The sequence below is a fragment of the Cydia pomonella genome, chromosome 15 (assembly GCF_033807575.1).
Source record: "Cydia pomonella isolate Wapato2018A chromosome 15, ilCydPomo1, whole genome shotgun sequence".
Taxonomy (NCBI): Eukaryota; Metazoa; Arthropoda; class Insecta; order Lepidoptera; family Tortricidae; genus Cydia; species Cydia pomonella.
This window is the reverse complement of record NC_084717.1, coordinates 4,483,679-4,510,948: the sequence shown is the minus strand read 5'-3', so window position 1 is coordinate 4,510,948 and position 27,270 is coordinate 4,483,679. Positions and strand designations below refer to the sequence as shown.

At 34.5% G+C, this 27,270-nt stretch overlaps 1 protein-coding gene across 1 annotated transcript in view; it reads left to right on the top strand.

Annotated features, from left to right (window-relative positions):
* LOC133525599 (fatty acid synthase-like) overlaps nucleotides 1-26,328 on the top strand; it is a 53,223-nt gene extending 26,895 nt beyond the window's left edge. The window contains exons 5-40 of the mRNA XM_061861909.1: nucleotides 534-650; nucleotides 976-1,142; nucleotides 2,066-2,202; nucleotides 3,021-3,224; nucleotides 3,821-4,007; nucleotides 4,880-5,042; nucleotides 7,862-8,031; nucleotides 8,490-8,641; nucleotides 8,973-9,156; nucleotides 9,510-9,658; nucleotides 10,067-10,248; nucleotides 10,563-10,682; nucleotides 11,112-11,224; nucleotides 11,426-11,616; nucleotides 12,008-12,171; nucleotides 12,254-12,511; nucleotides 12,599-12,716; nucleotides 12,849-13,112; nucleotides 13,285-13,579; nucleotides 14,170-14,315; nucleotides 14,621-14,767; nucleotides 15,504-15,598; nucleotides 15,883-16,033; nucleotides 16,572-16,743; nucleotides 17,440-17,549; nucleotides 18,813-18,977; nucleotides 19,398-19,585; nucleotides 20,095-20,250; nucleotides 20,835-21,080; nucleotides 21,243-21,378; nucleotides 21,670-21,832; nucleotides 22,232-22,382; nucleotides 22,910-23,057; nucleotides 23,556-23,732; nucleotides 25,108-25,210; nucleotides 25,703-26,328. Of these exons, the coding sequence (XP_061717893.1) occupies nucleotides 534-650; nucleotides 976-1,142; nucleotides 2,066-2,202; nucleotides 3,021-3,224; nucleotides 3,821-4,007; nucleotides 4,880-5,042; nucleotides 7,862-8,031; nucleotides 8,490-8,641; nucleotides 8,973-9,156; nucleotides 9,510-9,658; nucleotides 10,067-10,248; nucleotides 10,563-10,682; nucleotides 11,112-11,224; nucleotides 11,426-11,616; nucleotides 12,008-12,171; nucleotides 12,254-12,511; nucleotides 12,599-12,716; nucleotides 12,849-13,112; nucleotides 13,285-13,579; nucleotides 14,170-14,315; nucleotides 14,621-14,767; nucleotides 15,504-15,598; nucleotides 15,883-16,033; nucleotides 16,572-16,743; nucleotides 17,440-17,549; nucleotides 18,813-18,977; nucleotides 19,398-19,585; nucleotides 20,095-20,250; nucleotides 20,835-21,080; nucleotides 21,243-21,378; nucleotides 21,670-21,832; nucleotides 22,232-22,382; nucleotides 22,910-23,057; nucleotides 23,556-23,732; nucleotides 25,108-25,210; nucleotides 25,703-26,274 (6,361 nt within the window). The 3' untranslated portion in view covers nucleotides 26,275-26,328. The remainder of the gene's footprint in view (nucleotides 1-533; nucleotides 651-975; nucleotides 1,143-2,065; nucleotides 2,203-3,020; nucleotides 3,225-3,820; nucleotides 4,008-4,879; nucleotides 5,043-7,861; nucleotides 8,032-8,489; nucleotides 8,642-8,972; nucleotides 9,157-9,509; nucleotides 9,659-10,066; nucleotides 10,249-10,562; nucleotides 10,683-11,111; nucleotides 11,225-11,425; nucleotides 11,617-12,007; nucleotides 12,172-12,253; nucleotides 12,512-12,598; nucleotides 12,717-12,848; nucleotides 13,113-13,284; nucleotides 13,580-14,169; nucleotides 14,316-14,620; nucleotides 14,768-15,503; nucleotides 15,599-15,882; nucleotides 16,034-16,571; nucleotides 16,744-17,439; nucleotides 17,550-18,812; nucleotides 18,978-19,397; nucleotides 19,586-20,094; nucleotides 20,251-20,834; nucleotides 21,081-21,242; nucleotides 21,379-21,669; nucleotides 21,833-22,231; nucleotides 22,383-22,909; nucleotides 23,058-23,555; nucleotides 23,733-25,107; nucleotides 25,211-25,702) is intronic.
* The last annotated feature ends 942 nt before the right edge of the window (nucleotides 26,329-27,270 follow it).

Here is a 27,270-nt window from a genome sequence, read left to right as displayed (position 1 = left end):
ACTAATCCCAAGAAAGAGTAAACTAGGCCTAATCGGTCCGGTTTCCTCACGATGTTTTCCTTCACTGAAAAGCGAATGGTAAATATCAAAAACGACGATAATTCGTACATAAGTTCCGAAAAACTCATTACTACGCACCGGGGTCAGAACCTGGGACCTTCAGATTGAAAGTCGCACGCTCCTACCGCTAGGCCACCATCGCTCTTCCAATTTACAAACCTATATAATTTATTAATTAATTTATCGCTTCAGGTAACAAACATCATTATTGAGTTGTTGCGATGACAACTTTGAGTTAATTATTTAAATTTCAAATATGATTGATTGATACAGCCCGCCGAGGGCCGCTTCCTGTCATTCAATTGACTATAGGGCACAAGATATTAAATGGCAAAAATGATTACCCTATAACATTATCTTTTTGTATTTTTTTATGCAGAATATTTAGATATTTGAATAGGCGATGAGGCTTGATTCGTGTTTTTTTTTTTAATCTGCACCGATAAAAGGTTAAAATTAATGTTTATTTTCAGAGCCGGTTTCTTGTGCTTGGACGGAAAAACAAAATGTTTCGACAAAAACGGCGACGGCTACGTGAGGTCTGATTCCATCAACGTGCTGTTTTTACAACGAGCTAAAGATGCCAAGAGGTAATTTGGTTTTGTATTATATGAAATACATGTGTTTTTCAATAAGATTTCAATTGGTAAGACAAGTGTCTCTGACAAATTCACGACAAGGGTATGGACGCTGTGTCAACTTACCTTTGTGTTCATTTACTCAGTCTCCCCTAATTGGTGTGCGCAAAATGCACTGCAAAATGTATTTTAACTTGATAAGGTATCTGGCCTGCACTTATAGGTGTACGTGATGTGCATTGCGAGTATTGTTAAATCTGAATACAATAATTGAAATAGTTTTGGTAAGCTCCTTAAGGCATACAGAACTCAAGAGATAACTTAATCTAATTTCCAGAATATACTCTCAAGTTTACTACGCTAAAGGCAGCTACAGCTTAAAGCCAGACGCGCCATTTATGCCTGTAAGGGAATCCAAGGACATCCAGGATTTTCTTAATGAGTTCTACTCTGAAATCAACGTCGCACCGCAAGATGTAGAATATGTGGAAGCGTGTGGTTCAGGTAATTTCACACAAAAGTTTAACTTATTAAATTAATTAAATTTAGATATTTAAGAGAACTCACGTTTTCAAAGTCAAAAATTCAGTCTGCGTTAGTTAGCTAATGCGCGCCCAATTTGGAGCTCCTCGTTTCGAAGCGAAACATGTCGAGCATTTTATGACTGAATTAACGGTAGTGACCCGTTTTAATATATTTAATATTTCTATGTCTCATGGTAGTTTTATGATTATAATTTAATTTAAATAAGGAAGTGTTCAGATCTATAGCTTATACGTCGGGCGCCGTATATTGTAGTACGTGATGCATGCATTTGCGGTGCGTTCAACAGGTGCACCGTAATATTATTTTTCTCAAACTTTCAATGAAATGTTGACATGACTTCAAATTAGGTCCGCAAATACTACGTATCCTGTGCGATGAGTGAAGATGATATACGTAAAGGAATTTCATATAGCCTTACTCACCTAGGCCTGTAAAGCCTACCCTTACCTTACTTTGTTTTTAAACGTCAAATTGTAACACAACATCTTGGTACTCAACATTCAACTAATAGTAAATTCTTAATTTGTTTCTAGCTGTGTAAAGCTACGAATAAAACAAATTGACTACAATTTTTTTCCAAGTTTGGGAAATAGCCGGATATCCCTATTCTACTTAGCCTGCAACCCTTCCTTTCCTGGTCTCTACATATAGTAATGACTATTTCGTAGTGCTAATGTCATTTACTTACTATTTTAGTACATTTTCATAATTGAAACCTAGAATATAAATTTAAAAAGTTCTAATCAGAAGTTGATTATCAGAAGATTATTAGGGCCATCTATTAAATTTTCCTATTTAAAAATGATGGATGGTGTGTTGGAACCACTTTTGTGTGAAATTATTATTCGTAGATGTTTACGTTTTTTTTCTTGTTTCACTAGCTATCGCCGAAGCAGATGCTCAAGAGCTCGACGCTGTCGGTAAAGTGTTCGCCAAAAACTCATCCATTAAGGTTGGCAGCGTTAAGTCTAACATGGGACACAGTGAACCGGCATCGGGAACAAATGCTTTAACTAAGGTAAATTTGTTGTGGGATAACATGATGGAAAAGGATTTCATGATATATAATATTTTCCTGTTATTAATAATAAAATTCAATTTAAATATATTCAGTCCCTTCAATTTTATTTTTATTCATCGCTGTTAAATTTACTTACAAATATAGAGGCTAATCATTAGATAGTTAACCGTAGTTGCTCAAAAAAATTTGATGTCCGATTTTATGCCATTATTGACCTACCAACGTATACTCGTGTACATACACTTAATTTGGTTTTATGAAACAGGTAACCTTTGTATCGGTATTTTCCATTTTAAAATAGACAAGTTTGTTAATTTAATTTTATCAATTGACTTACCATGTATAATTGCAAATAGGTTTTAAATAAGTAATGTGTTGGAATTAGTCAACCGTGCTTCATTGTAGAATCATAATGAACAAATAATAGATTTATTTGCAAAAACATTGTGTGAATATGATTTATATTTACACATTGTTTTACACTAAAAGCAACATGCTAATGGCTCAATCCGTACATTTGTGTGAAATTAAAATAAAACCAACGTTTGCATTGTTTGGTCGATTATTAGGTTTTCTGTGACCGACATAACCAAAATCTACACTGTAGGAGAAATTCGAGAAACATTTATAACAAAATCTGTTTTTGTAATGGTTATTACTTAAGTACTTATAATGGTTAACAAACTAACTAATTACTAACTACTCGTATTTTGGCTCAGTGATTCAAGAATAATCTTGGTCTCCGAAAAGAATGGTTAAATAGGTACCTCAAAACATAAGTAAAAATGTTAATAATTTTTCTTTCTCTCTATTAGGTTTGCTTAGCATACCATAAAGGCCAAATTTCCGCAAACCTGCACTACTACAGCCCCCAAGACAACATCCCAGAAGTCAAAGATGGAAGAATCCAGGTCCTTCAAGACAATGCTAGATTTAACAGGAGCTTTGCTGCGTTGAACTGTTTCTCGTACACTGGCACTAATATCCATGTTCTGCTTAAAGGACATTATAAACGAAAGGTAATATCTCGATATTAACTGTAAGACATATTTTTTTTAAATCAAATGTTGTTAAAAATTTCCATGATTTACAAAATATATTCAATGAAATTGCTGCAAGTAATTAAATTACTCACTTCAACCAATTTATTAACACAATTAATAACAATATTGAAAAAAATAATGATTGAAAATATATTTGAGACTACCTAGAGCAATTCTTGAATTTGAGGATACATTTTGATAGCTATTATGTCCATGATTGAAATTAGGTGTTTTTTTTATGAATGGATAATTGAAAATGAAAATCTTTACTTCAGGCAACTAGTGGCCCATAAATAAATACCTTCAAACTAACATACATATTATAACAATATATTTTAAAACTAAACACTGCAAATCACATTATGGTTGTTTTATACCACTACGGTAGCAAACAAACATACGGCCCGCCTGATAGTAAGCAGTCATCGTAGCCTATGTATGCCTTCATCCCAAGAGGTGTTACATGCGCGTTGCAGTTCACTATAATATTATCTGGTTAATCTCAGACGGTGCCCAACAATGTAACATTTATCAGCTTACTGAGCTGAAATTAATTTGCTCGTTGTTTTTAGGATATTACCCGTTATCAAACCAGCCTCCCTCGATTAGTAACAATTTCTGGAAGACAAGAAACTGGTGTACAGAAGATCCAGCAATATTTAAAGAAACAGCCCATCGATCCTGAACAGATTGCATTGCTGCACAGCATCCATGAATTCGAAATCCCCGGGCATTTAAGCAGAGGATACACCATTCTCGGTAAGATACCAGAATCATTGCGAATTAGCAAAGAGTCCTGACAATACCAAAGTGGCAATGCAAAAACTCGCATATTACGATCACGCTTTAAGCTATTCTTTTAACCGACTTCTAAAAATGGAGGAGTTTCTCCATAACTCTTCCCTCTGTTGATGCGCTTTCTTTACAAATACAAATACGTTTATTTCATTACTTTTTACAGCAGTTCATAAGTACAAATATGAATTAGGTAGGTAAGTAGTCCATCTTAGGTACAAGGTGTAGGTAAATATTTATCGCAACAATTTGATTGTGTAAGTAATGAAAAGAAAGATCAAGGAAATTACCAATTATACCACAGCATTATACCACATGATCGTTATAAAAAATAAGTCTTATACCAAAGGATAATAATGTAACATAATAATAGACATTAATATTATACCTTTAATGGACTTAAGTAAAAGGCACTAGTTTTCTTTGAGAAACAAAATGTAATCTGACAAATAGTAAAAATAGACAAAAACAGTATAAAAAACCATAGACAAAAATAAGTAAAAAAAGGTAAAATTATATAAAAGGTTGTGCAGTCTTGCACAATACCTAAACTATATTATATGCAATGAGAGATTTTATCCTTTGAAATTATATCATATGTTGTTATATTAGAAGAAATTATATATTTTATTTTTATACCGATCCTTACACACCCTGCGCATGTAATGTCGGATGCTTAACAGAAGTTTTATGTTTAATTTTCTCTGTGTTGACAGCTTAATACAGTTAAGTATTGGTCTTTAATGCGTATTAGAAGTAGCTACGCAAAAACCCAAAAAAATTATACCGATGTCAGCAGCAAGTGTTAAAACTTAAACTTTCTGTAAATGTCTTAGATACCAATGAAAACAAAGAAACCGTCTGCCTCTCGGAGAGTGTCAACTACTACGGTGGAACACATGGACCCTTATGGTTCGTGTACAGCGGTATGGGGTCCCAATGGGCTGGGATGGGTGCTGAACTTATGAGGTTCCCCACATTCGCAGCAGCTATAGAAAAGTAAGTTCCTTGCATTACTAATGGAACAAACGGTTCTTTAATCCTAATTGCTACGGTTACCGATATAATCATATTTAGATATCTTTTTCACATTGTGTGGTGTCTGGTTAGCTAATAGTTTGTAAAAGCAGGTGTGACGAAAAGTGGCTATTGAAACTTTTGAAAAAAAAAACACCCCATTGAAGCTTACTTGAATAATAATATCCTCGATAAAGATGTTGACATAAAGGTGAGATAAAACTTTTCGCACATATATATTTATTTTTAAACTAGCTGTGCCCGCGGCTCCGCCCGCGTGGTATTCGGTCTGTGTCAGTAACCGGCTCATTCACCGCTAATTTCTCTGCCTCTCCCCTGGAGGTGGAACTTGAAGTAAAGTTGACAGATGGATACGCTAGAGGACTGTAGTCTAGATAAAATATTTTACAATTAGGTACCACTTAATAAAACTACACTCCAAAATCAATTGTTATTTTTTTCAAATTCGTCCTTATTCAAATTTTTGACGTGATTTAAACGACATAGAGTAGTAGATGTATATCGGACAATACAGTTCCACTTTTGTATTTTTTTTACGTCCTTGACTGTACCTATCCAAATCATGTCCATGGAAAATATCATCCAAATCGGTGCTCCAGACCAATCAGTCTAAGCATGAAAAGGTAAGAAATATACCCATCATACTTCCGAACACTGTCGAATTTAATTTAGGTGTAATGGAATTATATACTGCATGTTCACCTTCGATTTCCGCCTGCTCATTTTTCTGCGTGAGCATGGACCGTTCCTCTATGGGCGTGAGGATGGATCTCTCACAAACCCAAGAATGGCTCAGGTCTCCGTACACGCTACGAATGAAGTTTTCAATGGATGGAACGATCCTGCATAACGTCTGTGGTATTAGTTGTGGCTACGCCTAAGATCACGATCGTCGCTATAGTTTCGTAACGTCAATGCGTTGTGAGACTTTCGTGAAAGGTTCGCTTTTTTTCGGGAAGGCATTTTCAGTTTTTAGTTCTTATGGCATTTTAACGCGTATGAAATGCGAGTCCCAAATCGTTTGACATTTACACCGCAAACATCAGAGATTTTTTTTTTCATAGTACCCACCTTCGTAGCCATTATTAAGTGCTAAAAGAGGCGATACGTATGAATATGGATACGATAAAATGACGATTAGGTATAATTCATGACGGAGAAAATATTTTTTTAAATAATTATGCAGTTATACGCGTGTTGATATGTGTGTTGATTTTGCCACTACTTAACTATGTAAGTAAACTCATTTTTAACCGACTTCAAGATTTCAAAAGGAGGAGAATATAATGATTTTTGTATTTTCTTTAACAAATCTAGCATTTACATTTAAAAAAGTGACATTTGATGAAGTGGAACTGCTGATGATGATCAGAATGGAACTCTTCAACGATACACAGTACACGTTTGGCGATTTGTCCTCTTCGCTGTGTTTGTTAAGTAAATTAGATTTTCAAGACAAATTTTTGTCAGGTTCGAGTTCTGACGATGGGGTCCATGAGGAATCGAGGGAACTCTTCAAATGTGAAAGGCATACATATAGTGATTTTTGTATTTTTATCAACAAATCAAGTATTTACATTTGTAGAAGTGACATTTGATGAAGTGGAACTGTTCATGATGAACAGAATGGAATTCTTCAACGATGCATAGTTCACGTTTGGCAATTTGTTCTCTGTGCATGTTTGTCAAGTAGTTAGGTTTTCAAGACACATTTTTATATTTCTATCCTATTTAGTTTTTTTAATAATTATCTGGTGCTTTATTTCATGCATGGTGTGAAATAATTTATCTTAAACTCGACATCGACTACAGTCAAATACCCTATTGCGGGTATCTTACCAGTCAACCATAGGGCAAATCTGAAATGTGTCTAGGTGGGTGCAGTGACAAAAAAAAAACATGTTACCTCCTTTTCTACATAATCAGGCGTAGGACGCTGTTTTTTTAATTTAATTGTATGAAATCAAAAATCAACAATAATCGTTCTTTCACCGGTCTACCTCATTGAAGTCGGTTTTTTTTTCTTAAAAATTATTAGTTTACTTGATTACTTTTTTACTCAGTTTCCCAAAAGATGGCACTCTGCAATGTATGGCAATTAATTTACTGTCGTTTAATTTCGTTGTATTATTACATCAACACAATTGAAATTGAATTTATATCCGTACCCCCCTCTTCTAACTTTAGAGTTATTTTGGCAAAATCCTTCCTCGGTCGCTTAATTTCAGCACCATATATGTTAGTTTAGCAGGGTACTCGATACTCGTAGCACAAAAGTTTGCACCTCCTTCCTAAGTAGCGCTATAAGATTCAGGTGCAAACTTAACTCAATCGAGTGTAGTGGCTACCCCCCATTCTAGGGGTTGAATTTTTATAGCCTATAACTTGGCCGGGCATTTTCTCGACAGATTAGTAAAGTTTGCATCAAAATCCGTTCAGCCGTTTTCTCGTGATGCGAGGTCAAATAAACAGACAAACAGAAAAACAGACAAACAGACAAAAATTCTAAAAACTGTTGGAACGTGTTCTGTTAACGATTCTTAGTATCCCCAGCCTACTTTTTTTCGAATATCTTCCATGTACAGACTTTCGACCCCCTTCAGCTTTATTATATGTATAGATATACTATTCCTACCTACTGAACATTCATCGACTTCATCGTGTGAAAGTCATCGCCAACATTGGCCAATTCACCCTGTACAAAATTGCAGGGAGTAAAAGCCAGAGGATTTTTTTATTCATAATTATATACATATATTTTAACCAAAATAAATTTGCAGGTGCCGCAGGGTCCTTGAGCCGAAAGGGATTGACATCTTAAGGATTATTTGTGATCCAGACAAGACTATTTACGACAACATCCTTCATTCCTTCGTCGGAATCGCTGCTGTCCAAATTGGTCTTACGGATATCCTGGCTGAGATGGGAATCGTACCAGATAACATCATTGGTGAGTAGGAATGAATAGTTGCAGTTAAGTAAAACCAATTTTATAAGTACTTGAATCATCATCTCTTAGGAATTTCAGGTTTACCCTTTTCCGTTCATATGTTTTTAAATGTCTTTTTACCACCTGTCTAAGTTACTTGTCTTTAATCCCTGTTTCCGTATTAGATAAATCTGTCATGTTGTTGTTTAAGATCGGATGCTTATTTAGGCATAATTCTCGGACAGATAACCTAAAGATTTCTCTTATTATTTCAACATTTTGTCCTTGTTTTGATGCATGTTCTACGTTCTTAATAGATAACATAGATGTTTGCTTCCAGTAAGCCAAATCTACTTAAACAAGTTTTTACTATAGATTAACAAATTTATCAGCATATTTTGTAATATCTGCCCTGTCACGTGTTGTCTTCAGAAAACCTTATCTTGAAATAGGCAATCATTATTTGGTTATAATTTCAGGGCACAGTGTAGGCGAGTTAGGATGCGCGTATGCCGATGGTTGCTTCACGGCTGAAGAGATGATCCTTGCCGCATATAGCCGAGGTCTGGTTTCAGTGCAGACTCCGTTTATAAAGGGATCCATGGCCGCTGTTGGCTTGGGCTATAACGATGTAAGTGCTAGTATTAGCGATAGACAAAATTTTACAGACAAGACAATGAAAAAACTAACGAAAATGAAATGAAAATGAAAGTCTAAAACTTCTTTCGCCTTCCATATAATATATATATTTTTTTAATATTCCATGTCAAAGGTAGTACAGATACAGCTCTGATGGGAACGTGTAGCTTACTCGACGCACTCAGATTTTAATTGAAATATTTTTCCTGATTTGTAATATTTCATAAGTCTTATCTCAACCAAAAATATTCCGACCCATGGTACAGGGCAATTGCTGCTAATCTTCTACCCTAATATTTTTTTAAATATTTTTTTTTAAATAGGTGCTCCCACTATGCCCACCTGAAATAGAAGTCGCTTGTCACAACAGCGCCGAGTCCGCTACCATCTCAGGTCCCGCTGATAAGATGAAGGAGTTTGTTGCCAGTCTTACAGAAAAGGGCATCTTCGCCAAAGAAGTGCCTTGCTCGAACATCGCTTACCATTCCAAGTATATCGCCGGAGCAGGTAATGTCATTTCTGATCTTATTTTTATTTAAATTTGAACAATAACGATTTACACAACTATTTAGTATATTACCAAAATACAACTATATGTTTACATGTCTTTTTCAGAATGACTTTGTTCAAAAACAATTAAATATCGCATAATCAAAGGTTTTTTTGTGTACTTAAATCAAATTTGTTTACATTAACGTTAAAACTTAATCTGGCTATTTGTTTTTGACTGGTTTGGCCATCCTTTTACGAAGAAAGCAAATAAAACTATGTCATTGTGATAAATTATCATTGGGATAAATTATTATTATGATAAAATATTATATTCTAAATAAACATTCTAAAAACGAAATTATTTTTAGGTCCTGGACTTCTGAAATACTTGAGCGAAGTTATCCAAGATCCTAAGCCTCGCAGCGCAAAGTGGGTATCTACTTCAGTACCGCAAGATAAGTGGGACCAGCCCATGGCAAAGTTGTCGTCTGCCGAGTACCATACCAACAACTTACTGGTAAAAAACTTATATATATAAGCTCCAATTTTATTATTGCTCCATATTAACCCTTTCCGAGTTGCATTAACAACAAACAAATGTATAACTAATTTGAATCATTTTTTTTACGAACAAAGAAAGTTAGAAATACATTCAACCATGTTACCTTATCCCAAAAATCCCATTCAATGCCAAAAACGCCGTTAAATATCTCAGGATGTAAATTTGTATTAATTACTATCTTACTCAAGCAACTAATATCTCAATATGTCTGTCCCTCATGCACTCAGATTTTTTTTTTCTTAAAATGTATCTCGCTCAATTTTGTTTCCTGGGAAATCGATGATAATTTTTCGTTTATGTAATTGATAGAAAATTATATATATTCCATAATTAGCACAAAAAGTGACTTCTCTTTTTCTTTAGAACCCTGTGCTGTTTGAAGAGACGTCCACGTTAATCCCCGACAAGGCAGTGATGATAGAGATAGCGCCTCACGGCCTGCTCCAAGCTATTCTGAAGAGGTCTCACAAAGAGTGCGTGCACATACCGCTGACCAGGCGCGGGCATAAGGAACCCGTTAAATTCTTACTGGAATCGATTGGCAAGTATGTAACTGCAAGTTTACTATAGCATTCTTGACAATATTAATAATTATCATTTAATGGCAAAAATACTTAAGGGATCAACAAAAAATTAAAAAGAGACCTGATCAGTTTTATGTTTTTAAGTAATTACCCTTGGAAATAAATAAATATATAAATAATAATACTAAAATAGATACTGGTATCATAACAACCAATAATGTTTGTTGTATTGTTACAAAAGAAAATTTTACTTGAAGAATTATAATCATCTAATTAGTTAAAAGATTAAATTATAAGTATATACAGGTCCCACAATAATGTTACTTGTATTTAAGGATGTACGAATCTGGATTGAACCCGAAAATCGACGCATTATACCCAAAGATCGAATTCCCTGTCTCGACAGAAACCCCGTTACTCTCACATCTTGTTGAATGGGTTCATAATGAAGATTGGTGAGTATCCTTAACAATCAATTTTTTTAAGATAATTTTACCGTTTTCTCTGGTATATAAATATTAATTATGGGTAATTTCACGAGACTGTAACGTCAGTTACCAATTCTTTCGTGTGTTCTTACATTAATTAAACAAATTTAACTATCCAGATATTTACCTACGCCCTACATACAAATACTTAAATTTGCTTAATTAATGTAAGAACACACGAAAGAATTGGCAATTGACGTTACAGTCTCCTGGAATTTCCCTTATTCATTTTTGTGTGTAACATTCTCTTCGGGAAGTCAGATTAATGATTTTGTTTTTGATTTTGCAATTCAACATAATATATATATATATATATATATATATATATATATATATATTTAATCCACTTGATTTTTTAAAAATATAATAACATTAACGCAAACCCTTTTTATTTAGGCCTCAAGCAAAATATAATCAAACTAAAGGCCTAGTTGTTACTTCTATTCGTGATTTTTTCATCTCAATACACGATGACGATTATAAGTTTTTGGAGGGACACGTTCGGAATGGTAAGTAATTTTTATTTAATTTGGCAAAGTTGATTAGGATACAGTAATTGATTAAGGATGAGTTAGCATAAATAATAATCTAGAAACACTCAAAATGACTGGATTCCGAAGATATCGATTTTTTAAATAGTCTGTGCCTATTATTCTTTACAAAATGTTAATACTACCCGAAATTTTGACTAAAATCATATACACTTTTAGATAACTATGTCTATCCTGAGGCCGGTATCTTGGTCCTTGTTTGGGAGACGTTCGCGATGCACAAAAATACTGACTACAGACAGTTCCCGGTTACATTCAAGAACGTACAGTTTTACCAAGAAGCGCAACTGGTGGCTGAACAGCCAGTGCAGTTTCGGATTTCTATCCAAAAGGGCAGTTACGGTTTTGAGGTAAGGTTGCCATGAACACTTATAACCTCTCCACAATATATCACTTCTATCCTAAACCATTTTTCACAATTTGTTTCTGATCAGTTCCTATAATGTTAAGTTTACTCTGCGTAATTCAAATAATTATAATACTTGTATACCCAGTGCCTTTAGCTCCCTCGTCACGATTTTCGTCATTGTAATTATTATGTTTTGGAGTCGTTACGAGTACAGGTTTAAGAACTGAGGATGCCCTCGGTTCTTTAACCAACAGGCTTTGGTGACTTATTACTAGGATATAAATTATTGTCTCTTTATTTCTCATTGTACTACTTAATATTATTTTAAAATTGTTTTTAAACATTTAAGTGTGGACAAAATCCACTAACATATTTTTATTGTTTTATTTCAGGTCTGTTACAATAATACCAAACTTGTAACGGGTACCATCATCGAAAGCAAATCCTTATACCGTGAACAACGTTACGATAATAATGAAGAAAATACCAAGGATGATATTTTGCTTAACTCTGAAGAAATCTATAAAACCTTTGATTTAGGCGGATTTACTTACAGGTACATTATAATAATAATAAAAATTGCATCTAAATATTTTGTTTAATAATGTTAATTTGAATATATTTTACTGCTTTTTCAGAGGCGATTTTCAGTCTTTACATTCAGTAACTGCTGACGGCAAGAAAGCAACCATAAAATGGAATCAAGAATGGGTGATGTTCTTAGATGCTTTGATCCAGCTTAATATAATTGCGAGAGATGGAGCTGGCATTTTGACACCTAAAATTATTAAAAGACTGACTATCAACGCAGATGAGCATGGATCTCTTCCGTCTATTGATATAAACGGTGAAACATGCTACGCCGCTCAATTCTCTAAAGTACTTAATGTTACCATGTAAGTTTAAACAATTGACAAATAGCAAGGACATTAAAGTTTGTTATATTCCGTGTAACATATATAAATTAAACGAATTTTTTATAGATGCGGTGGAGTCGAGCTAGATAATATCATTTTTAACGAGAAATCAGTAGTGGAACAAGAGCCGGAATACCTAGAGATGAGATCCTTTATACCGCATTTCCTAACGGGTGATGTTGATGTAAGTACAAAAAATATTTTGTCTCAAGGAAAAATAATACTAATCAATGGTCAAGTATTTGAAAGGTAAAACATTTTTTAAAGAATTAATGAATACTTAAGTATTTTAACAATAGGTACTTTCATGTTGCAGATTAGTACAGCATTACGAATAAATCTACAAGTAGTGGTCGACAACGTGGATAACAAAGTGACTATCACAGAATTCGTAGGATCCTCTCTTAGCACAACCATGACCAATAACATCAAACAAGTTGCTGATCAAATCCCTGATGCTGTATTTGAAGTACACTTAGTTCAGGCTGAGAATATTGAACTTGATAATTTGATTGGCAGAGAACTAAGTATTGGGAAATCTGATTTGTTTGTTGTATACAATTTGCTTGGAGACGAGAAGGTATTGTTATTTTAAATGTTTGTCTTAATATAAAGACGCAAGACTGTTAAATTAAGTTGGTTTCAGTTGACCATATGTAAAATGTACCTTTGAATTTGAAGAATAATTTAAAAAGTCAAATCTTTTTAACTTAATTTCAGCAGTTTTAATGACTTGACATATTGTTTTCCAGAAAATGCGAAATCTCTACAATATCCTATCAAAAGATACCTTCGTCTTAGCTCTTGAGCAAGACACGACAAAAATACATCCCAAATACAAACTATTCAATGTGATAACTGCCATGTCAGTTCAGAAAGAGATATTTATTTTGTTGAAAAAGGCAGATATAAGGAAGGATAATGTGATTTACCTGCCGATTGCTCACGACAGCAAGTTCAATTGGGTCCCTCGAGTACTGAGCGAACTGCAGAAGCCAAGACATGTAACATTAGTTTCTGAAAGGCAACCGTTCTGTGGCATTATAGGTAATTATTTTTTCTTATATCATAATATCTCTTCAAAATATAAGTGAACATGAACATATAGTAGTTAAGGCAAAACAATCTTTGTCAAATTGTCAGCTCGCTTGCACTTCTTCTTCTTCTTCCTCGCGTTGTCCCGGCATATTGCCACGGCTCATGGGAGCCTGGGGTCCGCTTGATAACTAATCCAAAAATTTAGCGTAGGCACTAGTTTTTACAAAAGCGACTGCCATGTATTCTGACCTTACAACCCAGAGGGTAAAACTAGTCCTTGTTGGGATTAGTCCGGTTTCCTCACGATGTTTTCCTTCCCGAAAAGCGACTGGTAATCAAAATTTTATTTCGTACATAAGTTCCGAAAAACTCATAGGTACAAGCCGAGGTTTGATTTGAACCCGCGACCACCGGAATGCAAGTCGCACGCTCTTACCGCTAGGCCACCAGCGCTTCTTCTTCACATGCTTTATGAAAACAAACTATTCATTTATTCGTGGCTCGTTAAATAGCCGGATCTCTAGCAGTGGGTTAAAAGTTATAATAATGATAAACAAAGAGATATTGTTAAATTAACGCATCCTTATATTTAAATTCAGGTTTAGTAAAGAAGTTGAGAAAACAGTATCCTAACAAGCTCAGTGTGATCGTTGTGGACGATTACCATGCACCCTCCTTCACTCCAGATCACTCAATGTTTAAGGAGCAGATCCAGAAGAACTTGACCTTCAACATTTTGAAACAGGTAAAAATAGTTGACGATTTAATTTTTTACGAAGATGTAGGTACTTTAATAAAGAATAATCTAAGTAATTACAAAATAATAGATGTTAAGAGGGTTTAAGGCTGCATAAAATAGTATGGTTTATACAAACATTAACAAAAAATGAACAGTAGAAAATTTAATGAAAATTTAAGCACATGTAAAAATAATTGTCTAGAAAGCAAGTGCGTGTCTTTATAATAAACCTTCTTCATCAAAACTAATATGTACAATATAATTACAATCAAGAATTATATTTTTTTTTTAGTTTTTTTCTTCTTCTACAGGGTAAATGGGGAGGTTATTACACCATATCAAGTCCGAAGTCAACTCTGACTCGCAATGTGCAGCTGGCAGTTACTTCACCAGGCATGCTCGACTCACTCACGTGGATTGAAGCCCCTTTGAAGCCAAACAACAAATGTTTGGTTCAGGTACAGATTTATTTCTGATTTATTGCGTTATTCCTAAACGTCTTTCAAGTCTAACAAGCCGTTGATTATCGTTTGTGATAAGTAATTGTGTTTCTATGAAAGGGACAAATTTAATTTGGTCTTTCATTACAACATTTAACGTAGTTAGGCTAGGTACATATTCATTTCACGAAGTATTGCCAAAATTAGTTTTTAGCACACTAAATGAAGATCTCACGAGCTTAATACCACGATATATTATTTCATTTGTAAACGTATAACTAAAATGTTTAACCGTCTACGGGTATCGAACGGAGTCACCACTAGACCGGCACTAGCAAAGTCATACCTCTCTCGGAATGGGTATTTTTTTAAACGTACGAGTATGTGAATCTTCTGCCTTGTGATTGTGATGTATAGAAAAAATACCATGACACTCCGATACGATCTATCATATATAAAAAAAATGCTTTTTTGGTGGCGACTATAATGTCGACACTCGTTCTACTGGGATGCAAAAATCGAAACAATAGGCTCAAGATGAAAAAAAGTAGAATAACTTATTATTTATTGCGTATGTAGTGGTTTTGGTTGCTGATAGGCTAAAACTCGCCTTTTGCCACACCACAACCATCATCATGAAGAATATCCAGTAATATTCATTGCTTATATTGTAATGCTTTCATTACCGCAATGATTAAAAAATATGGATTTACTCGTATTTTGATAACCTACAGTTATTTTTTTTATGTTGCAGGTGTGCTTCACCTCTGCGTCATACAGGGACGCTCAACAATTACTGAGTAAAAAAGACGTACAACTAGGAATGGATTTTAGTGGTCTTGATAATAAGTAAGTTTGGTTTTGTATTTTCTTTTCGTATGAGGCTTAAGAATATAAAAATTATAAGTAGTATGAAATTTAGTTGCTATCATCAGCAATTACATCTCACTCAAATAAATTCATCAACCAAAAGTTTGGTCGATCAAAATACAGCTTGATTCACCTTCGTTCATATTGAAGGATATGGAATTCTGGACAATTGACTAGCAGTTTAAAACTTTTAATTATTATTATTTTAATTCACACATATTATCCCACGTTAAAACTAAATTCTTGCTAATTAACTTCAACAGTGGCAATAAAGTAATGGGGCTTGTACAAGGCGGTGCACTGGCGTCCACTGTCCAAGCAGACAAGAATTTGCTATGGCCCGTCCCCGAACATTGGTCTTTGGAAGATGCGGCCACCATACCTCTACCATATGCCTTAGCATACTACTGTTTGGTAAGTTACACGTTACACGTACAACATTATTATATGTTCAATTTTTTTTCTAATCTAGCACTCTTATTTTTCGATTAAATGACTGCCATTGAGATCGATATCAACTTCATGAGAAGCGCGGCGCCCCTTCCTAAGGATCCTAACAGCAGTGTTGTTAGGAATATTCTACAAACCATCATTTACTTTGATTTTATTTATAGTTTTAGGTGTTTGCTGCTGTATTAGAAAATATATTGTGTGCAATCGTACATAATTACATCTTAAAATTCTAGGGCCTGTCTTTACAAATCTTGACTTTGTTTCGTTTAATGTACCTGTGTCACAAAATACTATTTTAGAATCACTTACACTTTCACTTCACTTTCACTTTCTGCATCTGAGTCTTGATGATAATACAATACAATACAATACTCTTTAATGCTCACTTCACAGCCTAGTGTCATTAGTACAAGATATGCTTAATTTGGGGCTAGGTCGATCTGTGTAAGATTGTCCCCAAATATTTATATATATATTTAATTTTACGATTTTGTTCAAGGGTATGAGATCAGAATTATTACGCGGTCAGCGTGTATTTGTAACCAGTGGAGCAGGGGCTTTGGGCCAAGCTGTCATCTCTATATGTCTGGCGAATGGCTGCCAAGTGTACACTGCGGTCAGTGATATCCACAAGAAACGCTTCTTATTGAGGATGTTCCCACAACTCAAAGGTAAGTTAGAAACCGTGGTTGAGAGTCCATCTATAGAACTTAATTCATCTTAGCTTTCTTGATTTGAGACAAGACAAGACAAAAGGGAAATAACCTCTGCATGCATCATCTTTATGTAATAAAAAATATTTGTTGAAATTTGAAGTTTAATAGCTGTCAATAAAGTTGAATATCATATCCGCCATAAAAATGGCTTATGCGGTAAAGGGTAACGCGCGCCCCTCCAAGACTATAACCGCATAAATCGATTTTTGTAAATTTTAAGCAACTATATCTGTTACTCTAATTAGGTACACTTTTGGAGGAAAAGATAAAGATGTCCGAAATTTGCGAACTTCGGTGTTCGCGGTAGATCCTCTGAGCAAATATGCATTTGAAACGCTCTGGAGAAGGGCTAAAATTGTTTATTTTTATTATTGTTATTTTTATATGAAAAACCAACATTCACCATATTTCAATTTTAAATAAATTAACAGAGACTATTACTACTTATCACATATGATAACTTTTATACGTTTTTGTTTTTTTTTCTTTCCGAGTGTATCTGATATAATCAAATCCATTTCTCGGCATTTTATACATGTCTCAATGAAATGGACATAGAATTTATAAATTATTAGACTTGTTTGAATGTAGTTGCTGAACAGTCAGCAAATTCATTTTGGATATAAAATGGCAAAAACTTATTTTCAACAGAGCATCAGATCGGTAATAGCCGTGACGCTGATTCGTTAAAAAGAACGATGGTGGACGGGCACAAGCGGTGTGATATCGTTGTTAATGGTTTTAGCGGAATGCAGCGAGAGGTACGTACTTTATGATATGATATGATATGATATGATATGATATGATATGATATGATATGATATGATATGATATGATATGATATGATATGATATGATATGATATGATATGATATGATATGATATGATATGATATGATATGATATGATATGATATATTTATCTCACAATATAAAATTTCACTTAAAACTATGCGTGGTGAATTCTTAGGAATTTATATTGTGATTGTCGGTTTGTATAATATTTTAAAGGAGGGTGAGCTAATTGGCCCTTATGACCGATAAGGGCAAGTGACATGTCACCGGATAGGTTATTCTAAATTGTAAAACTTTTACTAGGGCAGGTAGCCCCAAATCGTTACGTGACATAAAAATTCGCCGCATAAAATTAATGTGAGTTGAAAGGTTTTTTTGACACTAAGTTCCCGTGTCGCAGATTATGAAGGTTTTGTTACCGTCGATGATTTACTCGTAATGTTACGACACGTCTAGTATGATCATAGCCTTATATGCGTTTTCTCATGTTCAGTTAATCAGCACAGCTCATAATTGAAGAACCTTGTGTTTAAAAAATAGTAGTCATGTTTTAATTGGTATGTAGATATTTTGTTGTTTTCTATGCGTATTCATATAAACGTTAAAAACCGTTATACAGAACTAAAACGCATTGATAATAAAAATAATTTTACTGACGAAATGTCTATTTTATCTTGCCATCATTTTTTTACACAGATATATGACAATACTCTCCATAAAAAGGGAGTATATAAAAAAACCTTTGTAATGGTATATCGCTTATTCTTATTAGTTCTAGGTCTAGTGTCCATATAATTCTGCCCATCCTCCTTTACACTATTTGAGCATTTATCTCTACTATATTTGTTATTTATACTCAAAAATTTCAAGCGCCTTTAACCCCATCAGTAAACAAGTCCATATTTTTTTTAAATTATCTTTTGTTTTACAGCCATAAACAGTAAATGTAGTTATCGTGACACGAAAAAAATTGAAGAAATATGTTCTTTCTGGATCAAGGATTAAAAGATGTGGTTCTGTGTATTAAAATTACAAGAAAAAATACATTTATTAAAAGTGGATTTTTAAAGCTCATTTTAGCACACTGAATTCACAATATCATTAATACCGCCCAACATATTAGTCTTAGTATCTTCTGTGTACCATTTTAACAAAAGTTTAATAACTTTAATATTGCTTACAATAAAATTTCTAACGATTTAATATAAGAGAGCTATTTACTGAATATTCAGGTGGTGATGCAAGGCCTTGAAGGTTTTGGCGAGTTTCTAGACGTCAGCGATGAAGACATGGAAGCCAACGAAAACTTTGGCATGTCCTTTGTCGTCGATGAAAAGAACTACAGAGCTGTTCGCCTTTCGACCATTTTCAAGCCGGAGTATTCGGAACTAAGCAAGGTAACATAAATTGATTCGTCTATTTAGTGTACCGGGGAAAGTCTAATTATTATGTGTCGCTGTGGCATAATCTGTACTATTCCTGAGCTAAATTATCCTAAATAAATATATACTTATACAACGGGTTACACCAGCCACTAAAAGTGAGCTGGGTACACACACATTGTGTAGGTCATACTGAGCAACTTACTATGAGATGGGATAGTAATTTTTTTGTCGCGATTTCGGGGTTGATCTCAAGTTGGTCAGTATGACCTATACAACCGTGTACCCATCCCAATTTCAGTAGCTGGTGTAACACGTTGTATATGAATTAATGAAAATAAGGCTTTAGTAATCTAAATCAAAACGTATACCTATTATTATAAATAAATAAATATTATAGCACATTAACTAACTACCTATGTTTTTTTATTCCAGCAACTGCAAGCCATGATCTGGCAAGGAATCGAAACGGGCGCCGTCCGCCCGCTGTCCCGTGTGGTGTATCCACCGACAGCGATCTCAAGAGCCTTCAGACTCGTGGCTACTAGTCGGCACAGGGGCCGTGTGCTGATCAGAATGACTGACCCTATCACTCTTAGTAACGGATTCAGCGTGACACCTAAGTAAGAATTGGTCAATATTTAAGATAGTTGGTATGTAGACACCCGACAAGTGTACATGACGTATTAGACGATTAAAAAAAATAGGTACTGTTATTATCATACTGCCACATAGACTAGTTAAACAATCATATCGCACGCGATTCCATACTTGAAGCAGCGTTCGACATAATTATAGATAGCACAAATCACGCTAATGATCTAGTCAAGATAACAGAAAATTGTTAGATAAGATTAGGGCAGAGTACTTACAACTAGTTGGTTAGGGAAATCTTTTAAAGGAACATGTTTTAGTGACCATGGTTACTGCTGGTTAAAAATGAATGAATGAATGAATAGAAAAGTTGTATTTGGTCACAATTATGTATTGTGATTCAATACACCTTTCTATTGTTTCCTATTTGTTAATTCCTTAAAGAAAAAGGGTACATGTCTATTAATATGCCCTGCTTCAAAGTTAGAATTGATTCAATTATACTTTCTGGAATGATAACGATTACATTTTTTCACAGAATATGGTTTTCATCCACACATACGTACGTAGTAGTGTGCGATGACGATGGTGTGGGCATTGAGTTGGCCGATTACATCGTAAAGAGAGGCGCGTCCAAACTTGCCATACATTTCAAAACAAGCGTTGTTGGAGGATACGTCCACACAAAGCTAACGTGAGTACATAATAAAAAAGATGAAATTTAATAATTAAAGCGTAAAAAATAGTACCCAATCGAAGAGAGCAAAAAACGGCCAATTTTATAAATCGTTCCTAGCAAATTAAAGTGTATTTTTACCTTATCAATAAATTAATTATAATTTAAATAAACACGATTTAAGTACAACAATATATATTTCTTAATTATAAAATTGGGTTACCTAATATGTGCGAGTGGGACTGGGCGGGACACGTTTGCGCGTATGCCAGATGACTTATGGGCTAAATTAACCAGAAATTTGTCCCCACAAAATCAAACCCGGGGTAGCGGTAAACCTCGACGGCGTTGGCGCGATGACCTTGACGCCTTCGACAGGAACTGGTGGGAGACAGGTCAAGACCGGGATACGTGGAAAAGGAGGAGAGAGGCCTTTGCCCAGCAGTGGGACACTCTAGGCTCATATAAATAAATAAATAAAAATAACCTAATATGTATTAAAATGGATGGATTAAGCATCATGAAATATATCTACTTTATTTTCACAATAATTTCTTGTACTATTTGTCCCTTTTGTTTATTATACGAGAATTAATTTACAGGAAATGGCAAAACGCCGGTGTATCAGTTACACTATGTTCTGAGAATCTTCAAACGGAGAAAGGCTGCGCAAATTTACTAAAGGAGGCAGCCAAATTAGGTCCAATAGAAGGTCTCTTCATCGTTCAAGATCCGGATGCGATCGAGAAAACTTTAGAGCAGCGGGGCTTTGTTGACAAGTTCAACAATAGGAGTCTGGTTGTTAATAATCTTGATTTGGTGTCGAGGAATCTTTGTAACAAATTAAGGTCAGATGTATTTATTAATAATTTTAAGTAACGACATTATTAAAATGTCTTAGTTTTGTTTATAAACTGATTTTGCACAATAGTCTTATTAGTACATTTTAGAGTATATAATGTATTCCATGATGATAGTGATTTTAAATACCTATTTATTTTACATTTCAGATATTTTGCAATGCTAATTCGTTCATCAGAAAGTGTGACTGACGAATTTACTTCATCGGTAGTGGACAAGATCTGTCAATCGAGGAATGAGATCGGATTACCGGCACTGGCACTGCATGTTGACTCAATAAAAGTGGTGAGGACAATTATTTAATAATTATTTCATTTTATCAATCTTTAAAGTTTGTTCAGCTACCGCTTTATGGCCAGTAAAATAAAAATAGTGTATTATTGATTTTTCTTTCAGTTTTATAATAATAATACAATTTTAACACATTTTTACAAATAATTTATCTATATGTTTATATAAATTCATTCGAATGTCCTTTGTGTAAAAAGACTTGATTCAACTTTCATGCTACTGACTCTGAAACAATAGACGTAACGAAATTGTAGACAGTACAGAAAGTTACGTTTCTTTTTTTAGTTTGACCAAAACACAGAGAACTCTAAGACAAAGCCGCTACCCGTGTCGGCAGTGTTCAAAGCGCTAGAAACGAGTTTGAAACTGAAATACAGCAATGTTGTGACGTTCAATTTAAAGAAGCGCGTACATGGTGACTTTTTGCAGAAAATAGAAAAGGTTTTAGGTAAGTACACACAAGTTTAAATTATTCTGAGGTGTATTGCAATTGCAACTTATTAAACGAGGAAAACAGAGAAAAATCAATTCTTTCTCGTCTTCGTGCCTTCAAGTTTTGAAAATTTCACTTTGTATGTACACAGAGAGCGATGTTCAATAAGTAGGTATCAAAACGATTTTTTTTTGTTTAACGTCTTATCGCATACATGTTTGTAAAATGTATATTATAAGAGGTATTTTAATAAGCATAATATTGTTTCAAAGTCTTAAGGTATAACAAATTGAACATTCTTTTTTTAATGTTTCTTTCTGAAACGATACAGCTATTTTTTAATAATAAGTATAGATATATCAAGTAGGTATATATGATTTATTACTAATTCTAATATCTTTCGTATATTTACAGGAGTCCGCCGAATCGAAGATATCGATGAGAAACTGACCTTAAATAATCTTAGTTTATCCAATAACAACTTGGAAGAAATTCGTTTAGTTATAAACGAATCGTACGACTTATTTATCGCTGTTGACAATCTGAGGAAAATGACTATTTCCAGGTAAATGACACTCTTGCATAATAAAAGCAATTTCATTTACACATGAAGGATTGTAGAAAATGTCATAGAGATTACTTTGTTTATTGAAAGTTGTGTTTCTACCTTAAACAATTTTCTTAACACAATGATTACATACATACATACATACAACTGAAAAATAAGATACAAAAGCGGGCGAGAGCAGAGGAAACATCGACTTTACAAGTTTCTAATTTTTTTCCTACCTACAAAAACTAAGTCTCTTGCTTACTTCTGGATGGGAATTTTGTTAGGAATATGAGTAAGCCTTTGTTTTGAATAATATTCGACTATTTTGTTAAAATTATTGTCAGTAAGTATTTTAATATTCTCACATTGACGTGTAGTGAAGAGCAATATCAGTGTGTATAAAAAACATACAGTGTTTTCATTGATATTGATTTTAATACACTGTAGATTTTTCTCTCTTGCATATTAAAAACCCTAAACTAAACGTGATCAAGGACTATCAAAGACTGCACCTAATATTAAAAAAATTACTATTTCAGTATCAAAACATTAGGCAACAACCTGAACATGTATAGAACGAACTTCGACAGTGGTTTGGGCGCTTTCTACACGTTCATTGATGGGGATGAATGTATGGCAACTGAGCCTATGGTCAATATGCCCACTAAAGTAGCTAACGCGGCAGAGGTAAGTTGAAGTAGGGATAGTACCTAAATAATAGTAAAAAAATTAAAAATAAACGAAGGAGAATCTACTAAAAGATATAAATTCAGTATCATCAAACCAACAAACTGTCTTACAGTTTGACAGAAAAAAAAAACAAAATTGTAAAATCAGGGTTTTTTTACCAGAATAAATGTTTTTTTTTTTTTTTTTTTAAAAAATCCAAAAAAAAATATTGTAAACATTTTGATATGTCCAGTAGGCTCAGCAAGAATGCATCGCGACATTATCTTGCGGATGAGATAGGCTACCCATCTCTCTCCAATTAATGCAGTTAGAAAAAGACCGGTACAAGTGCTCAATTAAATAATAATAAGAAAAAAATAACATATAACTAGATCAATTTAATCAGACATTGGTATTGCCACGAGAAAGTTTGAATTTTAACAATGTTTTTAAGGATTGACTTCTTTGATGTTAATTATTATAGTTATAAAATCATAACCAAATTTAAAATTTTAGAAGGAGGAAGAGTTGGATCCAAAAGCTACATATCTGATGATGATACCAGGCTTCGAAGGTCACCACGAGATGCTACTGCCAATATGCCAAAGACTGAAGATGCAGGTTCAGGTGCTGCAACTGGGCCCTGATCTAACCAACGACAATGTGCAACAGATGGCACTAAATATTATGAAGGTAGGTATGTGGAGAGGCCAGATAGAAAAGAGCAAACGACTTCCCACCCCAGAGGGGAATCATAGACTTATTGGAATTTGTCTGGTTTTCTCACTATGTTTTCCTTCACCAGAAACCAACTAGCACTTAAACATCAAATGAAGTTCCCAAAATCTCATTGGTGCGTGCCGGAGTTCAAATCTGTGATATCTGGTTTCCTGGGTGCCGCACGCTTAATTGTTGTCATGTTGTCTGAAACGAAGGTGTGTAAGATCCATAATAACAATAACCGGCCAAGAGCATGTCGGGCCACGCTCAGTGTAGGGTTCCGTAGTTACTCTTCCGTCACAATAAGCTAAACTGGAGCTTAAAGTATAGTTAATTGTTAACCAAGGGATGAAACGGTACCTTTCACCCGAAGTTAAACAAATTTGCATAATCAGTACCTAATTAAAGTAAGTCTTTTTACTATGAAGGGAAAACTTTTTGCGATAACTCAAAAACAGCTAAACTGATCATGTCCGCTATAGTTTTCATTTAATGTCTTTCTTAAGCTCTACTTCCACGATTTTTTTCATATTTTTTGGACCTATGGTTCAAAAGTTAGAGGGGGGGGGGGACACATTTTTTTTTTCTTTCGGCGCGATTATCTCCGAATATATTCACTTTATCAAAAAATGTTTATTGAAAACCCCTATTAGTTTTGAAAGACCTTTCCAACGATACCCTACACTCTAGGGTTGAAGCGAAAAAAAAATTTCACCCCCACTTTACGTGTAGGGGAGGCACCCTAAAAAAAATTAAATTTTTAGATTTTATTGTACGACTTTGTCGGCTTTATTGATTTATATATCCATGCCAAATTTCAGCTTTCTAGCACTAACGACCACGGAGCAAAGCCTCGGACAAACAGACAGACAGACAGACAGACAGACAGACAGACAGACAGACGGACATGGCGAAACTATAAGGGTTCCATTTTATGCCATTTGGCTACGGAACCCTAAAAAGCATTAGACAGAACTACTGCGTCGTTTACTTAAAGCCAATAACTTACAGCAAGTATTATTTAAAAAATATGGCAATATTTCCTATCTATCTACTTATAGGTCTATCACACGATGTTTTAAATTCAAGTAAAATTGCTGTGCAAAAATATTTTTATGATAAAAACAGTTAAGTGAGAGAGCTTAAAAATATTCAGATATTTACGCTCTAAAGATTTCCACCGAAAAAGCCGGAATCAGCTAAATTTCTTCAAACCAAAAAGTTTTCCAAGCAAATATTTTCCTTTCATGTTGACTGTAGTTCAAATGCCCGCAGCGATTCTGCTTTGATTAACAAATTGGAAATATTTAAGTTTCTTTGTTCTTAATTGATATTTTAATTTTCCCAGTTTATGAAAAACCGATTCGAGCTCAAGTCGAAGTTCTACCTGTTCGGTTATTCGTTCGGCGTAAACGTAGCTTTAGAATTAGCGGCGTTAATTGAAAAAGAAGGTAAGAATTTCAATTTAATTTGTTGTCATAACTTATTAGAAAACTAGGTGCATTTTTTGCGTATATAAATATTAACAGTCTCTAAAAAAAAGAGATAAATCAGCTACTTCAACGCATTCACTGCCTACGTTTTTGGCCTATTACGCCTTTTTTTCGCTTTATAGCGAATGGCGCTTACTAACACAGAAACCCCTGAGCGAGTCGCTAGCAGTGAGTGTGTCAAAGGGTCAAAGGGCTGACTATATCAGAACAAGTTCGTCAAGACGCAGCGGATACGCATGTGACGTATCTGTAGTGTTGCGTTTCTGTCATGTTTTGCTCCGTGAACGATGCGGTTTTATATAACAACGTCTGGATGGCGAAACTAAAGATAACTTTAGTTCATTATAATCTACGACGACGTCACTCAACGTCGACGACTAAATTCTAGCTGGTTGAAAACATGTGTTAAGCCATACAACCTCTGTATACTAACATCATCAATTTTTCCAGGTTACGTAGGTGTCGTATACTGCTTAGACAGCAGCCCGGACGCATTAAGATCACAACTTAACGCTTATCTCGGCAACCTATCGGACACCAAACTACAGGACACCATCGTACAACACATGTACCGGCTCATGGCGGGCAGAGAAGACGAAGATCTCGTAAAAGATTTGGCCAAAGCAGAGTCCTGGTCGGAAAAGATCGATCTATGCTTGAAGAAACTTAGAGGCCTAGTCCACTACTCTAACCAATACACACGCTCAGTCCTCGAGTCTGCTTATAACAGAATTCAAACAGCTAGAACTTATGAACCGAGCTTCAAACTGGAATCAGAATTAATTCTCATGAAGGCCATACCTCACCCGAATTGCCAAAAGCTACCTGATGATTACAATTTGTCGAAATATACTAAGCAGCCGGTTAAGATATTCCATCTAGCGTCAGACCACGCATTGGCACCGCATGACAGTAGAGTCGCCAATATCATCAACAAGCTTTTTGAACCGAAATTGATTGAGGAGTTCAAGAGCAAGAATCTCTGTGAGACGTATTTGACGGAATTATTCAAAATGTTTTAATATTTATTTATGTTCGGCCACTTATTTAAGGTAGTATTAAATTTTTGAGGTTTACATACGTGTTTGAGTTATTTAATTTAACTTCCTTCATTTGAACCGAAAGCACACTCAGTTTATAAATATAAAATATCAAAAAATATATTAGGAACATTTTGAAAATATACAGAGTAAAATAAATAAAAAAACCTTTTTAAATGTTATACCTTATTTTTGTGATTAATATTTCTGTGATCTCGGAAACGGCTCTAACGATTTCGCTGAAATTTGGTATATTGGGGTTTTTGGGGGTATAAAATCTATGTAGATTAGTCTTATGTTTGGGAAAACGTGTGTTTTCGAGTTTTCATGCGTTTTTCTTTCGACGTAGAATATGGTCGCTAATTTCGTGTTACCGGCCACTGTCCGTCTGGTCCAGCGGGTTATAACGCGGACTGCTAAACGAGTGTTACGGGTTCGAATCTCGCCCGGTGACTAACTTATGTTTTTTTTTATATGTTCAAGTTTATTTTTTAATTTTTATAGTTATAACCGAGCAAAGCTCGGTCGCCCAGGTACTAAGGTACCTAAAAGAGAAAATATGAAGTAAATCGTGTCAACCAACATTGTCTACATTGGCATTGTCTTTAGGGCAGTTTCAGAAAAAAAACAAATTTTGGGTTGTTTCTACTCAGAATCACGAGCACTATGGATTTAAACAATAAATATGGAACCCTAAAAAAAAGGGTCCCACTTTTAATCGTACATACATGTATTACAAAACTAACTTATAAATTTTGTATGGTTAATTACGGCAAAATGAGTCCATTTTATTCTGAAAACCCCCTTTAATACCTACACCCATTTCAAAGAACGAGCTATGATAGTTTTTTTTTATTTACAAGTTATTTAGGCAGGAGCCAACAAAGGGGTTTAAGCTGATCTTTCTGTTTTATATAAAAATGCGGTTACAGGTATTGTAAAGTGTTCTCACTGCACCCACCTTGAAGTTTCTCTGTT